Consider the following 17,055-nt stretch of genomic DNA (forward strand, 5'->3'; position numbering starts at 1 on the left):
CTGACTTAACAGATCATAGATAAGTCTCTCAGCATCCCACTTTGTAAAATGAACATGATATTTATTAATATAGCCTGTTGATGAAAATTCCAGTGGAATAGTGAAGTGATAATGGTTTATTGGTCCTTATTATTGTTCTGCAAATGATTTAACTATATATTTTTCCTAAATTTAATTAAACATATTCATTTTCCCTATGAGCTTATATTAGCTTACAGCAGAGTGACTGTTTATTATGTTCATTTTATATGTTTATAATATCACAGACATTACCAAAATAAACATTTTCCTTTTAAAATATTATGTAAATAATCATTAATACTTGTTACAAGGTTGCAAAGCCAAAATTACTTTTTAATTGTTTATTATAATAGATTATGTGGAAATGGAAAACTACCATCCAGGAAATCATTAGAATCTTCAGAATTGGTTTTCAAAAATATCAGAAAGACCACCAAATTAGGAGTCAGACATTCTGCCTTCTGGTGGTAGTTTTGTCATGCTCTTTGGTCTCGGACAAGTCGTTAAATCTTGTTCATTTTCCTTCACAACATTGTTACAGGACGTCATTGTTAAAATCTTGATTGACGGTGGGACAGGTGGTACCAAAGGAGCCAGAACTTGGGGCCTAACCTTTATGGTGACATTATCAGGCAGCGTCTTGGCACTGAGGTGGGAGAAAGGGTCAGATAAGACCCTTGGCCTATTGGCTTTATTTCTCTGTGCCTCAGTTTTCTTACCTTTAAAAAGAGATAAGAATAATAATAATGCCTGCTCCTGAGTGTTGGGAAGATTTAGTTACTTAATATGTGTAGTCCTTTTTTTGTTTTTTTAACATTTATTCATTTTTGAGAGACAGAGTATGAGTGGGGGAGGGGCAGAGAGAGAGGGAGACACAGAATCCCAAGCAGGCTCCAGGCTCTGAGCAGTCAGCACAGAGCCCAACACAGGGTTCAAACCCACGGACCATGAGATTATGACCTGAGCTAAAGTCAGATGCTTAACCAACTGAGCCACCCAGGCACCCCTAGTCTTAAGAACAATCTGTGACATATCCAGCAAATAGTTTTGGAGCACCTATTGCCAGGCCCTGTTCTAGACACTTGGAATATATCAACAGCAAAACAAAGATCTTTGTCCTCATGGAGCATCATCCCATTGGAGAAAGACAGACAATGGAGATTAAAAATAATAAGTGAGTTAGATAGCGTGTTAGACAGTAATAAGCATGTTATAGACAAGGAAAAAAATAGAAAAGAATGAGTCAGGAGTGTCTAAACAAGTGGTGAGTAGGGGAAGTTTTAAATAGGTGATCAGAAAGGGCCTCATTGAGAAGTTGACATTTGAAGAAAGACTGGGAGGAGATGAGAGTTCAGCTTTGCAGATATTTGATGGAAGTTCATTCCAAGCAGAGGGAAAGGTCAAGGCCAAAACTCCAAGACACCAAGCCTAAGCCCTGGAGGCTTGGGGCCAGTGAGGCCAAGGAGAAGCAAAAGGGAAGCAGAGTAATGGGAACCAAAGTCAGAGGATTAGGGGTTGGGTTGTGGAAGGCCTTGTGGGCCATTATAAAGTGAGGCAGGTTTTCTTCTGAGTCAAAGGGGGGGAGTCACTGCAGTCAGGAGAAAGAAATAATAAATACTCAGTATTAACAATTATTAGCTATTATAATTAGTTCATGGGATGAAAAACAGCAGCTGGTAATAGATAAAGCCGTAACCAGGCAAACATGAGGTTAACATGTCGAATGTCAGACATTGGGCTGCACTGGGTACCTTGTAGGTGAGTGGAGAATTCTGGGAAGGGTGCCAGCAGGTAGTAAGCTGTAACTGAGGGTCTAGATCTGCAAAGTCATGCTCAACGGTAACCAGCAGCAGGCATATCACAGTGCACAAGGACAAAATGAGCAGGAGACAAAGTCCAATAAGCCCAGTTCAAATCTCTTCTTCTTCTCCAACCCTAGGACTGTGTGTACCAGAGCAAGTTACTCAACCTCTCTACACTTAATTTACCTCATTTGTACAATGGGAATATTGATATTTATCTCAGAGGGTTCTGTGAAAATTAAATGTACCATGAATATAAAACACTCCACATATGTAGCTTTTGCTCCATAAGTGGTAGTGACTGCCATTGGCAAGGGACAAGCACCAAGCCACAGGGACTGAGACTTAGGAGTGGCACTCCTGACGAGAGCATACTGAGGCCACAAGGTAGGTCTTCAGCTTTGTAGTAAATAGGGACCCAGCCAGCACCAAGACAGAGATTTAGGTAAGAAGAACAAGATGGGGATGCTGCTCCAGGGTCTGGGACACATGTCAAGGCACATGGAAAAAGCCTGGTCACCTTAATAGAGGTCAAATCAGAATATGATCTGTGGCAGACTGATGTGATGGCAAGCTTCTGCCCTGATAGAATAGGGACAGAAATGGCCCTGGGGACTGGGGACTGGGGCAGGTCACAGTTGCCAGATGGGGGGACACCAGCGTGGAGAATGGCAGGGCCCAGGAAGCAGAGCAACTAGCAAGTTATTATGGAAATGATCTCCACCATTGCTTCTGGGCTCTATAATTCTCCATTTCGAAATATTGATAAATAATTTGAAAATGCCAAATATAATGGTAATTTTCTAGTTTATCGTATAAAACCTAAAGCTTACTATAAGAATGCTAGCAGCAATTTGTTTTGCCATTTTATTTTCAGCTCATATGTTATTTCAGAGCTGATCAAAGGCATTGGTTGCAAAATATAAAATAAATCATGCTTCTAAATAAACCACTAAAGAGTGTTAAATTGATTTAAGTGATTTTAGGAATATTAATATTTAAAACATCTCTGTCCCAAGCCTCTTTATGACTACCTATAGCAATAATAACTACCATTTCATTCTACCATTCTTCATCTTATAATATTACATAGTAAACTGTGTAAAACATTATTTTTTAGCACTGGAATAGAAATGTAGGATTTCGGCTATTTATGTTTAAATATCTTGAATTTTATTCAGTCAATAAAAGTATACTCGATTAATGCATTTATTATACTCTTTGCTTAGGTTGAGGTGAATAGAGTGCAGTGTTTGCTTTTTATTATTAAAGAAAACTTTGCCTTGCACTCACATGCCTTTGCAGTAAATTTGATTTTAAGCAGCATGTATTTCAGGATTAGTCCCAGTCTTGGGAAATTTTCTAGCTTCACAATCTTGCATCTTTGGCTTATCTGAAAATATTGTTAAAATTACATACATGATTTTCATAGATTTTTTTTTTTAATACATAGGGAAAAGACGGTATCTGCAGTGCTAAATGGAATATCGATGGATGTCCCTCAGTGGGAGGGAGGGTCTGGGCAGCAAAGCATCCCATGCAGGCACTTTGGTGTTAGAGTCACCTAGGCTGCACAGTTTGACAGCCAGCTCTATGAGTGAAGACACACTGGTGATAAAAGCAACCAGACATCTGGATCACAGTGCACACATTCAAAGGCATTTCTGAACTGTTCGCACATTTGTACTCACCCGGGTCCCCAGCCTTGCCCAGGGCTCACTCATCATTTTCTTCTCTGCCTCTGCCTGTCTTCGTCTTTTTTTTGTACTTCAGCAACCTCCCTTTTCCTCTCCAAGTCACCTCCATCTGCTTATGTGTCATTGTGGCCCTCCTGCCACACGGCTGGCTGAGGAATCCAGTAGCCCTCCCCGCCTCTGCCCAGCACCGCCGCATGCCTGTCACTGCTCAGCGCTCTGCGCCACACTGGCTTGTTTTGTCAATAACCATTTATTTGTTGCTGGAATAGTAGCAGCCATTACATCTGACCTCCCTGTTTCATCAATTATGGATAGATTATTGGATGTGAACATCTGCAAAAGCTTGCTGTTGAACTCACCTCCTGGCTGGGATTAGATAAAGTACTAAACTGTTGTTTATTGTCAGGCCAAAACTCTACTGGGAAGGCAGGGAATTCCAAGAGTGGCAGAGCCCCATCAGAAGTACCAAAAATCGTTTCATATTGCCACTGTTTCCCCGAAGATTCCAACCATTTATTATTTACACTTATTACTAGTTGTTATAACCTACTTGATAAAAGCTCTTGGCAGGCATCGCCTTTCCAGTCATGGCCGCATCTGTCAGAATGGAAATGACTCATAAATTGTTTTCTTGCCTCTTCCATCACGGCGAAAGGGAAATAGATGAAGCTTCCTCTGTGAGCAAGCATTCAGAGAAAGACTTTCCTACCATGTTTTATTTTAAAGAAACGTGTTCACCCAGCTTGATCTGAAAGCATTACACCGTGGATCTAAATTAGGGTTTACTGAGTTTACCAGAATAATGGCCTGTGGTGGAAAGGATATCAAATTGCACGGAGAGAATATGCTCAAAATGTTTTTCAAGGCTTTCATGGATTTCTGAGAAAGGGGAAGCAGAATGAAATTTTATTGAATCTTGCCTTCAATGAGGAAGAAATCTAGTAAGAGAGATTATGAATAGATGATGGCCCTACCTTCGGGGAAAAGACAAATCTCCGAGCGGGAATTGGTTCATGCAGAAATATAGAAATTTTCACAGTATTAGTGTTTATTAAAACCTTCTGGATAATATAGAACACACTTTGATCCTTTCCTGTGGAGCCAGAAACCATTATGCTCCAAGTGGTCCAATGGAAGAAGGTTGGTACGTCACCCCTTCAGGGGAAGCTGAGGAACTTGGTTTGTCACTAAGCTAGTGACTTTTCACTGCTTACCTGTCTTAGCTTGTTACTTGGGAAGATAGTAACTATATATGTCTCTCATCAGTCTAGATTTTAAAAGAAAGAGAAAAAGAGTTTTATATTCCCTCCACAGATAGGAAGAATTATTACTCAAGATACCATGACTAATCTAACAATCTCAGCCTCAGATCCGCTTGTCCTCACCGAGCATAATGGGTTCGTAATGGAAACGTACTCATTTGGGAATATGATTAGATGAAACAAGCACACATTTAGTAGGGGGTTCTTACGTCATTTTGAAATGTCATTTAAGCCCGCCTTTAAGAATTTGGCCTGTTTGCCGATACTTGAATTCTCTCCAGGACTGGCTGTTAACTGAAAAAGTTCCCGTACTTTCCATTGGCCATAGTTATAGTGTGCCATAGTTTTTTCCTTTATTGAATGATATTCAATGCAAAACATAGAAAATATAATGTAATATATAGTGTGTGATAAACTGTAATGTATATTATGTGTAATGTATATGTTATGTAATAATTTATAATAGCTTATTTTTCTTTTTTTTTATTTAAAAAAAATTTTTTTTTCAACGTTTATTTATTTTGGGGACAGAGAGAGACAGAGCATGAACAGGGGAGGGGCAGAGAGAGAGGGAGACACAGAATCGGAAACAGGCTCCAGGTTCTGAGCCATCAGCCCAGAGCCTGACGCGGGGCTCGAACTCACGGACCGCGAGATCGTGACCTGGCTGAAGTCGGACGCTTAACCGACTGCGCCACCCAGGCGCCCCAATAGCTTATTTTTCTTTAAGGCAAGTAGCTATGTGTAATGTTCTTATGAAGACAATATATAATTATAAATACATTACTAATATAATTATAGGGGTATTATATAACATAGAAGCTCATTATATATGCTTCTGCAGGTACTTCACCACTAGTACTGTCAAGGGCTCTTCCGTATTCATTCAGCAGTATTCAACATTAACATAAAAGTAGGAGCTAGGGGTATAATGGACAGCAAAACAGGTATGGTTCCTGTTCTCGTGGCACTTAAGACCTAATTGGAGAGAGACAAATATGTTCTTATAATTAAAAAAAATTTTTTTAATCTTTATTTATTTTTGAGAGAGAGACAGCGTGTGAGCAGGGGAGGAGCAGAGAGAGAGGGAGACACAGAATCGGGAGCAGGCTCCAGGCTCTGAGCTGTCAGCACAGAGCCCGACGCGGGGCTCGAACTCACGGACCATGAGATCATGACCTGAGCTGAAGTCGGATGCTTAACCGACTGAGCCACCCAGGCGCCCCAAGGGAGACAAATATTAATAAGTAGATCCATATGATGCTGTGGTAAGTGCTGGAATAGCACAAGAAAGTGGTGTGTGTGTCCAGGGAGTGGAAGAGTCAGGAGTGAAGTAAGAAAGAGCAATGCAGGCAGAGGGACGTGGAGGTGGACAGCACTGGGCTCATTCCTGATAGTGAAAGGTCTGTGTGGCTGGAGTGAGGTTCCCAGAGTCCCACACATTCCAGCAAGACATAAATGTTGACATCTCTGCACTGACAAAGTGAGTGACAATACGTGTGTGGTCAGATTAGATTTGACTGGCGCTTCATTTGATTCAGTTTGCCACCACCATCTTTAGTCTCCATAAATAACAGACAACTGAAATTACTGGTAATGTTATCGTAGGTATAATGGAATCATTTGTCACAATTCCTTTTCATCCTCATATAAACATAACAAGTGGAGTTTGAGAATATCCTAGTTTAAAAAAAACATTTTTTTCATTCAAAATCTTTTCTGCAAATGAAAACTCTAATCACTTTATAGAATCTGTTTTTGTTGGTGGGTTGCCATGGAAAGAATCAACATGTACCGTCTCTCACTGGTAAACATGGACAGGGGAAGGCCTTGAAGTTATTCATTTACCACATTACCACATTTATCTCGCGGTGTTTCTCAGTTTTATTTTGCAGGTACAAGAAAGAGAGTCATTCAGATTACCTCAAGTAAGGGAAGCGATTGTAAAGATTCCTGATAGGTACATGCATCCTATCCCATGAATACTTGGGATCAGCAGACAGTTGCAGTTCATAGACTGAAAGATTCTTGGGAACCAGAGGACTCCGGTCAAAAGGGGCTGAGTTTTCTTATTATCCCCTTAGCAGCAGCGGTCAGTTGGATTCACTCTATTGGCATAATCCAACCACTCTCTCGATGTTCATTTATCTTGGAGCACCTCCTCACTTCTGCCATTACCAGCTGCTCAGTGGGTCTGCATTTCCTAAGATGGAGCTAACTAATCACTATAGTCTTCCACCAAGTAGAACTTTTTATGTCCGGCCACCTCATAGATTTCTGGACTGCCTTTCTTCAAGGGCCCTCTGGCAAAATATGAAACAAAGCCTCTAGTGGATTTTCCTAGCAAGAAATTGAGGGCAGGGAAAATTTTTTTTGAAGGAGCTATAAATATAACTCACATTATGATTGGGTTGTACAGGATAAATATTTGCTGATTTACATCATACAAAATAATTGAGAATTGGAATTAAAATTCTTCATAAATATGTCTCTCATTAAAATAGTACTAAACTATAATGACTGATTTAGAAATGGCAGTTTTGGGGTGCCTGGGTGGCTTAGTTGATTAAGCGTCCAACTTTGGCTCAGATCATGACCTCTCAGTTCGTGAGTTCTAGCCCCGCCCAGGCTCTGTTCTGACAGCTCAGAGCCTAGAGCCTGCTTCGGATTCTGTGTCTCCCTCTCTCTCTCTGCCCCTCTGCCACTCACACTCTGTCTCTCTCTCTCTGTCTCTCTCTCTCTCAAAACATAAACATTAAAAAAAATTTTTTTAAAGAAATGGCAGTTTTGAACAATATGTTCCAATTTATAATTCAGAAAATTTTTATTTTTTATTATTTTATTTTATTTTAAAGTTAGTTTATTTTGAGAAAGAGAGAGAGAATATGTGCATGAGCCGGGGCAGGGGGAGGTAGAGAGAGAGGGAGAGAGAGAATCCCATGCAGGTTCTGCACTGCCAGCACAGAGCCCAGTACAGGGCTTGAACTCATGAACTGCAAGCAATGACCTGAGCCAGAACCAAGCATTTGAAAATGCAATGTGAACTCCTAGCATGTGAGAGATTAACTACGAATTCTAATTTAGTTTACATAACTTAAGGATAACCTTGAATTTTCATAAGTCTTTAAAATTTTAGGTGGTAAAATAATTGGCTATTTTTGAAGAGTGCTGATTATTGCATTTATGACAATGGCTATTTAATATGAACCCCAAACATTATAGATTCAGCTCTCCTTGCTGTAACATTTCAGTTGAATGAAAGGACTCATCATTTTGTTTCTTTTAAAAAATTTAAAAAAAAATAAAATAAAATAAATTTATCAGGGATTTTAAAGCCAAGGATAAATATTTGAAAACAATCAGAGCCTATCTTAAATTACTAAATATATCAATGTAGAGTTCTGAACTCCAATTAATATTTTTGGAAGAGAGAATTTTAGATCGTTTGGGCCCACCCCATTATCTTTCAGACTTAGATACTGATGCTCAAGGTAACCAAGTGACCTGTCCAAAGTCACACACTGAGCTAATGGCAGAAGAGAAACTAGAACTCATACCTTTTAACATTCAGTCCTTTCTGCACTAGACCATGTAGCCTTCATATTGCGTGTTGGGCAATGTAAACCATGTGTGACAGTTACTCTAAATCATGAGTAATGCATTTCCAGAAGAGAGAGTACATACTCTAATGGTCAGTATAAATAGTAAGGCTAGACTGTTCCTAACTTAATATAGTGTCAGCAGAATGCAAAATATTTAACTACTTTTATGTGTTATAGTTTACAGAGATGCCCACTCACTTGTCCTTGTCCTCAGTGTTCATTCAATATAACATATTTGTAGGAAAGGATTACTATATCTACTACTGACTACTGACTACTATAGTCAGATACTATGACTTTGCAAAAAAATGTATAAGAGCCTTTAAGTGATATGAGACCAGTTCTGTTTACCCCCATTTTTAACCATCTTTTGCCATCTCTGATTGCTGGCTCCAGTAAAGTACTCTGAATGTTGTTATGGTCCAGTCTGGTCCTCAGCCTGTTACTGCAGTGCTTGTCAGAATTCATTAGCCACTGATTTCTTTGACTAATGTTGCAGTTGATTGTCTGAATCATGTTCAGACACTGTAAATGAGGCAGAAACATCCTTTCTGCTCACCAACTGTGAAATGGCTAAAGGAGGTTAGATTGCCAGAAATCAGAATAAATGTATTTCCGATAAGATTTGACGTTGATTTCAAGCTCAAGATGGCAAACTTAATTTTTTATTTCTATATTTCTTATTGCACAAGAGTAAACCTGCGTCATTGCCTTTTTCTCCTCAAAGTAGTGCACTCTGTTGAGCACAGAGCCAAACTTTTGTTACGAAATGGCACAATTTTAGGTTTGTGTAGGAGATGTATAAGAAAATATTAGCTGTACTATCTTTTTATAGTGGGCAAGGAGAAGAGGTAAAAAATCCACCCTAGGTAATAGACCATAACTTCTCTACAAACAAACCTGATGGATGCCTCTTTGCTGTTTCACAGAACTTTTTGGTCCAGGTGGGTTTATTTAAACTCTTCTAGAACTCAGACAAAACTAAGAAGGAAACGTTCAAATGTGGCTAAACTGTTGGGGTTACATTCTCATTCATTTCAGAGTCTCCTGGATGACTCTATATGTTTGGAGGCTTTTAAGAGGGCAAACAGCTGTCTTTCAGCAACATCACATGGAAGAGGGATGGGCTTATTTTGTGTTGTCTCGCAAAACACAACCATCATGAGCAGGTAGAAGTTACAGATTTTGCTGAATTTAACCAATAGTTGTCTCACTTACCTCTTCAATGACAGAGTGGCCAGCTTCACAAGGAGATGGTTTCCAATCATGAGAATGGTTGAGGTGAAGGCTAAATCAGGATTCCTTAACATCATCACTGTTCACATTTTGGCTGCATAATTCTTCGTTGGGGTGGGGGTGGGGGGCGGCTTCCATGTGCACTTGCAGGGTATCTAGCAGTATCCTTGGCTTCTTCTCACTAGATGACAGTAGCAACCTTCCCAATTACGACTACATCACCTATCTCCACACACCGCCAAATATCCCCTAGGGGGTAAAATCACCCCCATTTGAAAACCACTTTAGGTAAGTAAGATAAGTATTTGGGGAAATTAAACAGTTGCCTTATTCAAATCTTTAGTAGGTATTATTATTAATACCTCATCTTATTGGAACTTTATAACATCCCTTCAAGGTAGACTTTATTCATTTCCATTTTATACCTGAGGAAATAGGCTCAGAGAGACTAAGTGACTTGACACATGTCAATCAGCTCAGTAGTAGACCTGTGTGACTTGAGAGCCTATGCTATTTGAAGATAATGTGAACACCCAGAGGGAGATTTGATTAATTATCCCATAAGGCTCCTCCAAAGCCTAGTCTATGCCCTCCGAGGAGGAGTCCCTACTGATTTCAAATATTGAATTAACTAAGGAAGAGAGCAGTAGGGGCGGTTGGTAAGTGAAAAAAGAAATGTATATAGAAAAAAAATACCAAAAATGTGAAGTAAAAGGATTATAGCTCCTTGAAACTTTTGCAAAGTTACAAAATTTCCATCTCAAATGGACTAGATGTTAGAACTTACTTTATGTGGTGGTTTCCATGAGTTGTTTTCCTACAGTAACAATGGGTCACCAACCAGAGCATGGGGGCCCATTTTAACTTCATGTCACTATCTATATTAGTTTGAGTGGTGCATGCTCAGTGCTGTGCCAGAGGGAGAAAAGAAGAATATTTCCTCTCCTTTCCCTAGACACAGGAACAACTATGCATTAATTTTTTTGAAAACTTGCATAATAGGAAGCAAGGCAGGACCTGCAGCATCTTGGATGTGACGTATTTTAACCAAACACATTGAGCAGCCTAGAAAACAGAAAGACAAAAACTATGAATAAAAAAAGTCTTGCAAAAGACCACATTTATGTGCATGTAGAATAAAGAATGAAAGTGAATAACGCACCTTACCTTCAAAACAACAATCAGATTTCTCCTTTGTAATCAAAAAGATAAGTTGCAACTTGAAAGTTTATCACTCATACCATCAATTAAAACTATGATTATTTAGTCCATGTTATCAGACAAAACATTCTATGCATGAGCCTTAAAGCAGACTTTTTATTGGACATTGTTACTTCTGTGTACTCTGGTAAAGATTTTTCCTCATTGTATCACTCATTCTCTTCCCCAAACCTTTGTTCAAGCTGCCCTCCTCCCCACTGACCCAATCCCATCATTCCCTTAAAATGCAGATTGAATTTCTCTTCCTAAAGGAAGCCTTTCCCAGTTCTTCATTGCTCCTACACTATCTGAAATTCATTCATTTATTTATTTTATTACAGATTTTTGCCCCATCTCCTAGATACAGTATAGACTGCATGGGGGCAGGGATTTTGTATTATTTGTTGCTCTATGCCTAGCACCTAAAACAAGACTTGACCCATGGAAGACACTCAGTATTTGTTTAATGAATTAATGTCTTTGAACTAGATTTTTAGCCCTTTATACAGACTTACAGCACTATATAATATCAATGTCTATAAGTCTTATTGCCTTAGTAAGGTCTTTAAGAGCAAGGATATATCTATATTACACATGTAGATATGTAATATACCCTATGTACATAAAAAATATATATATCGTTTTATCTTGCAGTCACATCTAATGATCTGATGGAATGTACTAGAAGATTACTTCGCATAATATATTGGTTCTGAAGGTTGAGCATTATGAGGAAAGCGATAATGAGAGGGAGTTACCTTTTCAGGTATCAATGACTTAGGAACACCTGATTTTCACATCTGCTGCTGCACATTTCCCTCTACCTTTTTTTCATCTCTTCCATACTACTTTGATAAAGAGATTGTGGGCAAGTGTGTGAGGCTTCTAGAAAACCTGAGGTATAGAAGTAGACCCCAAAAAAGAGGTTATAAAAATCAGTACCTGCTTAAGGGATCATATCATAAGGCTGAATTTCAATAGAAGGCTGGCCTTTCTTTTTCGTTTTATAACCTTTGTCCCCAATTATCCTGCCACACACTATCTGAATTGTTTCATTTCACTTTGTTAGACCACATAAAACTCCACTCAGAAGAAGTGACTTGGGGCTAGCAAGCATCCTCTTTTTATTTTTATTTTTTTGATATATATTTTTTAATGTTTTTTATTTATTTTTGAGACAGAGAGAGACAGAGCATGAACAGGGGAGGGGCAGAGACAGAGGGAGACACAGAATCCGAAGCAGGCTCCAGGCTCTGAGCTGTCAGCACAGAGCCCGACTTGGGGCTTGAACTCACGAACTGTGAGATCATGACCTGAGCCGAAGTCGGTCGCTTAACTGACTGAGCCACCCAGGTGCCCCAAGCATCCTCTTTTTAAAACTACAACTTTGGGGCACCTGGGTAGCTCAGTTGGTTCAGCATCCAACTTCAGCTCAGGTCATGATCTTATGGTGTGAGTTTGAGCCCCCTGTTAGGCTCTGTGCTGACAGCATGGCGCCTGCTTCAGATTCTGTCTCCCTCTCTCTCTGCCCCTCCCCAGCTTTCTCTCTCCCCTCCCCCACTCACACTCTGTCTCTCTCTAACCTTACCCCCCCGCTCTGTAAAATAAATAAACATTAAAAATTTTTTTGAAAAAAAACTACAACTTCTTCTGGCAGTCATTCACGCCTAAGTATGAACTAGTTTAATCAACTACTGTCCTTCTATCACTTAGCTGAGGAAATTTCCCTGGTGAAATACACACAAGGTTAAGGGAGGTGTGCCAAAAGGGAACAGATCAGCTGCCAAGTTGTTTCAGAATTTTTCCTAAGGCAGATCTTTCTTTTACCCAACCAAAAAAGAAAAAATAATTTTTTCTCCACTTCTCTTTTCTCTTCCAAGCAGCAAACATACTAAAAATGAAAGGGTAACGTGAGGGATCATCGTAGCAACAGAACTTTTCTGTATCTTAGCTATAGTGGTGTTTATTACATGGATAGATGCATGTGATAAAATAGCCTAAAATTAACACCCACATGCAAATACACACACACACACACACACACACACACACACACAGGAGTGCAAGTAAAACTTGTGAAATCTGAAAAAAGTGGATGAATTTTATCAACATCAATTTCCTGGTGTGAGACCGTACTGTAGTTACGTGAGATATTGCCATTGGGGAAAGACGGTGAAGGATATATGAGAATGCTCTGTATTATTTCTTATAATTGCATGTGAATCTACAATCATTTAAAAATATATAAAGGTTTTAAAACAAATTAACTGGAACAGTGTTTTCTTATAACAGCTGGCTGGGCCAAAGAGCAGGGAGATGATTCCATCTAATTTGGGAGAGTTAGGCCAGGAGTGTGGTTTAAAGCAGGCTTTGGCTGTGAAAACAAATATAAGAGCCATTATTGCTGGAAGTTCTTTCTGTTTTAATGTTGTCTAAGATAAGGGGACTGTAAAAGAGGAATTGCAGAGAGATGTGGAATGAGAAAATAGAAGAAGACAAGAAGTGGGGGTCAATATAAAATAGATCATTTTCTTTTGTTCCAAGCACCCTCATAACTGGAAATCCTAAACATTTAAAGGTTATATAGAACAATTGGGCGTTTGATATTAATAGACCTAATAATGACTTCTTATGTATCTGCCCTGAAAAGTACCAAAGCTCAGACACAAAATATATTCTTATAATCTGGGAGGACAAGGCTACTTTCCTATGCTTTTTTCTCAATCTCTCTCTCTCTCTCTCTCTCTCTCTCTCTCTCTCTCTGCCTCTCTCTCACTGTCTCCCATTCACTTTGTTGACAGGTGACAATCTTGACTTAAGTCCAGTGTTCCCTCGAAGGATATTGCAGCAAGAGAAATTAATGACCCTTAAAATTTTATCTTACAGTAACAATTCTTCAAAGAATTTGTAGCATATTGCCAGCATGATTCTTTTGCACATTCTCATTTTTTATGCTAAGTATTCTACTAGTTTTGTTTTTAGGTGACCAATACAAATTATCTCATTTTAGGAACTTGGGATTTTATTTGAAAATGCCTTTTCAAGTAAATCAATTTTATTCTAGTGGGAAGATGAGGCCGTTGCCTTTAAAACTTGAAGTGAAATAGTTTTCAAAGCTTCATCTCCATTATTCACTGAAATTATTGGAACCATTTAGGTACCTATGTAGTGCTCGATTTTTGTGTGGTATATGAACTGATTTTTCTGACTTTGACAACCTTGTAATCCTACACAGTTTGGTGTTCATTGAAATTTATCTAGTAGTGTGCTTAATCATGTTTCCTTTGTCTTTTGACAAAGGTTGATTAAGTTCATTGTGAATAAAGTTTAAAGATACATAATGAATTTTCAGTTCATCAAAAGAGTTTGCATCTGAGAGTCTTTATTCTCTCCTCTTCGATTTGTGATGATAGAACTTAATCTGGATTGATTTCCAGCATATTGTGTGCCAAAGGGATATTCAACCAAGTACAGTTGATCTCTCAGATTTGCACACTGTATTTTCTCACTTGATGTATTGAAGTATTATTCTTTGTAAAAAAAAAAAAAAAGACTCCACTATTTGCCTAGGGATTTGAATTGATTAATGTTTATTCACTTGTAAATTATACCTTGCCTACGTTAATTAAAAAGCAGGTAACGTAGCTTACCAGAAGATCAATGTAAAACGTCTTTATTTTCAGCACAATATTTAATCTCATGTTATTTTTCCACTTTTATGAGTTTTTCCTCTTTATTTTAACAATGTCCTTCCTATACCCCTTAGATTTAACTATATGATTCCCCAATGTGCTGAGTTTTGCCTTGTGTTCTTGCCATCCATCCACCTGTCTGCATTTACTGTCTCCCCCTAGAGTTCACATTCCTGAGGAGCAGAGGTCCTGCCTGATTTAGATGGGCTCCTCTATGGCACATTCTAGGTCTTCAGTTTGGACTTCATGTCATTCATTGTTTCCCTACTGGGCCAATAGTGAACTATGTGCTTCCTACTGCCTATGTGTTTCCTGTTTTTAGGTAAAGTGTTTGAGCTGATGTATGAACTCTCTCAAGCCACAAATTCAAGTGTCACCAGCACTGAAATATTTACCTATCATTTCTTGAACACCTACCCTCCTATCCAGAGGGTAGAGTCACATCCTCAAGGTAATGGGCGCCTGTGGGACTTACTGTCCTGCTCCAGGTGACCAGGGGCATGGGAGAGTGTGCAGTAGAAGCATGGTGTAAGCCCTGGGGAACCCTGCCTTCAGTCATTGCTAATTTACACAGCGTATCAACCCAAACTTCTGTGCCATAAGACTGTAAGCGCCTTCAGGGCTGCAAGCATGTTCCCTTCTAAGATTTCTTAGGGTCTAACATAGCACCTGGTACACAGTAACGATATTTGGTGAATAAACAAGTTGTTTTTGGCAAGAAATCTAATAATATTCGATCGTAAAGTTCTAAAATGTCATATATAAAAATGTATCAACCATCGGGGCGCCTGGGTGGCGCAGTCGGTTAAGCGTCCGACTTCAGCCAGGTCACGATCTCGCGGTCCGGGAGTTCGAGCCCCGCGTCGGGCTCTGGGCTGATGGCTCAGAGCCTGGAGCCTGTTTCCGATTCTGTGTCTCCCTCTCCCTCTGCCCCTCCCCCGTTCATGCTCTGTCTCTCTCTGTCCCAAAAATAAATAAACGTTGAAAAAAAAATTAAAAAAAAATGTATCAACCAAAAAAAGACACTAGAAGGTCTCTTCCTAAATATTTTGGTATTTGGATTCAATAAGGTCTCTTATAAATTTACAAAATTCATGAGTTCTGCCCCTTAACTCAGAAAGGTCTATGTCAAATCGTATCAGATTTAATGTAGGTATTGTCAGGTATGCAAGACAAAGTGGAAATAATATCCTTGGGTTTATACAAAGCATATTATAAGCTTAAAAATAAGAATCAAAAATTTTAACTTTGTAGGTTTAAAACACTGGGTCAATATGTATCAGTAAGTTTTAATGTCAGTGTTACGTCAAGCCGTCACTTGCAAACCACACACACACACACACACACACACTCACACACAAACAAATGTTATGCGGTATCGTAATGGCCTCGTTGAAATTATTTCCCAAATGTTAACTTCAAGAAAGTAAAGTCAAATGTCAATACTGCCTCCAATACTTAAATCTTCAAAGCTGCCTAATGCGGGCAGTAGCATAAAGCACGTATTTATGTTCTCCCTCACCCTGCCTCTCTCTCCAAATGCTGTCAAATGACTTTCACTAATTCTGCCTTAGAAAATGTGCAAAAAGGATTTCCATAGAGGCCTTTGGAGATTTCCTGTGTCCTCATGTGTGTAATAGGTTAGGTCAAGTAACAATGAAGGAAGAAGAAAAAATAGGAATTTTGTTTTACATATTTTCCTCCTTCTGGTCATTGAGAGAAAAAGAATAAAAGGGAAAATTATACCATAAAGTTGATGTCAGTGTTAAATTAAATTAAGATCATATGTTTGGCTATGGCAGCCATAATCTTTTGATTATTGAAGAGATTGTTGGTAATGAAGTACATTTTTAAGAAATATTTTTAGTGTATACTGACTACATGTACAAACTGTGAGATATGCATCTAATAAAATGATAGATTTAGAAATTGCTTAGCACCTAAATTCACACTTTACAAAACCGCTATTTATAGAAAGAACGTGATAGTTAAGCTACCACAGTAGAATATTGTAATCTGCCTTACATTACCTTAGATAATAGTACCATATTTTAAAATAATGTTGTAAACCATTCAATTATTTATTCACACCTAAGTTATATAAATTGGAAAATTTTGGATTGTGCAGGAAAAGAATTATTTTTATAAAAGTAAGACCTCACTGTCATGGCTTAAAGAGTTTGCTGTGAAACAAGTTATACTATGGATAAAAATAAACCAAACCAACATGAATTTTTAATACACAAAAAAATATTTTATGGAGACATTAAAAACAGCTATTAATTTTAATCTTTTCTGTTATGAAATGAAAACATCAGTGAATCTGACCATGCTGTATGTTTAATACGTATTTCTTTTCCTGATAGGTCCTTAACACTTACAGTAAAATCTCCATAGACCTGGAAGATGATCTCAGCCTGGGGAGAGCCTATGAAGCAATAGCCAAGGTCCTGCAGAGGTAAGTTAGCACATCCTTGTCTTGCTGTCACTGTGAATTCACTCAGCTGTGAAAGACTTAAATTGTTTGAGGTCTGTCGCTTTCC

General features: G+C 38.7%; 1 protein-coding gene across 4 annotated transcripts in view; it reads left to right on the forward strand.

Moving 5' to 3' along the window:
• TTC29 (tetratricopeptide repeat domain 29) overlaps positions 1-17,055 on the forward strand; it is a 431,955-nt gene that overhangs the window by 296,953 nt on the left and 117,947 nt on the right. For all 4 annotated transcript variants that reach the window (XM_040472852.1, XM_040472844.1, XM_040472860.1 and 1 more), the window contains one exon: positions 16,879-16,970. In XM_040472852.1, the coding sequence (XP_040328786.1) occupies positions 16,879-16,970 (92 nt within the window). The remainder of the gene's footprint in view (positions 1-16,878; positions 16,971-17,055) is intronic.

This window comes from Herpailurus yagouaroundi, unplaced genomic scaffold (genome assembly GCF_014898765.1).
Source record: "Herpailurus yagouaroundi ecotype Mexico unplaced genomic scaffold, PumYag 28, whole genome shotgun sequence".
In the NCBI taxonomy this organism is placed as follows: Eukaryota; Metazoa; Chordata; class Mammalia; order Carnivora; family Felidae; genus Herpailurus; species Herpailurus yagouaroundi.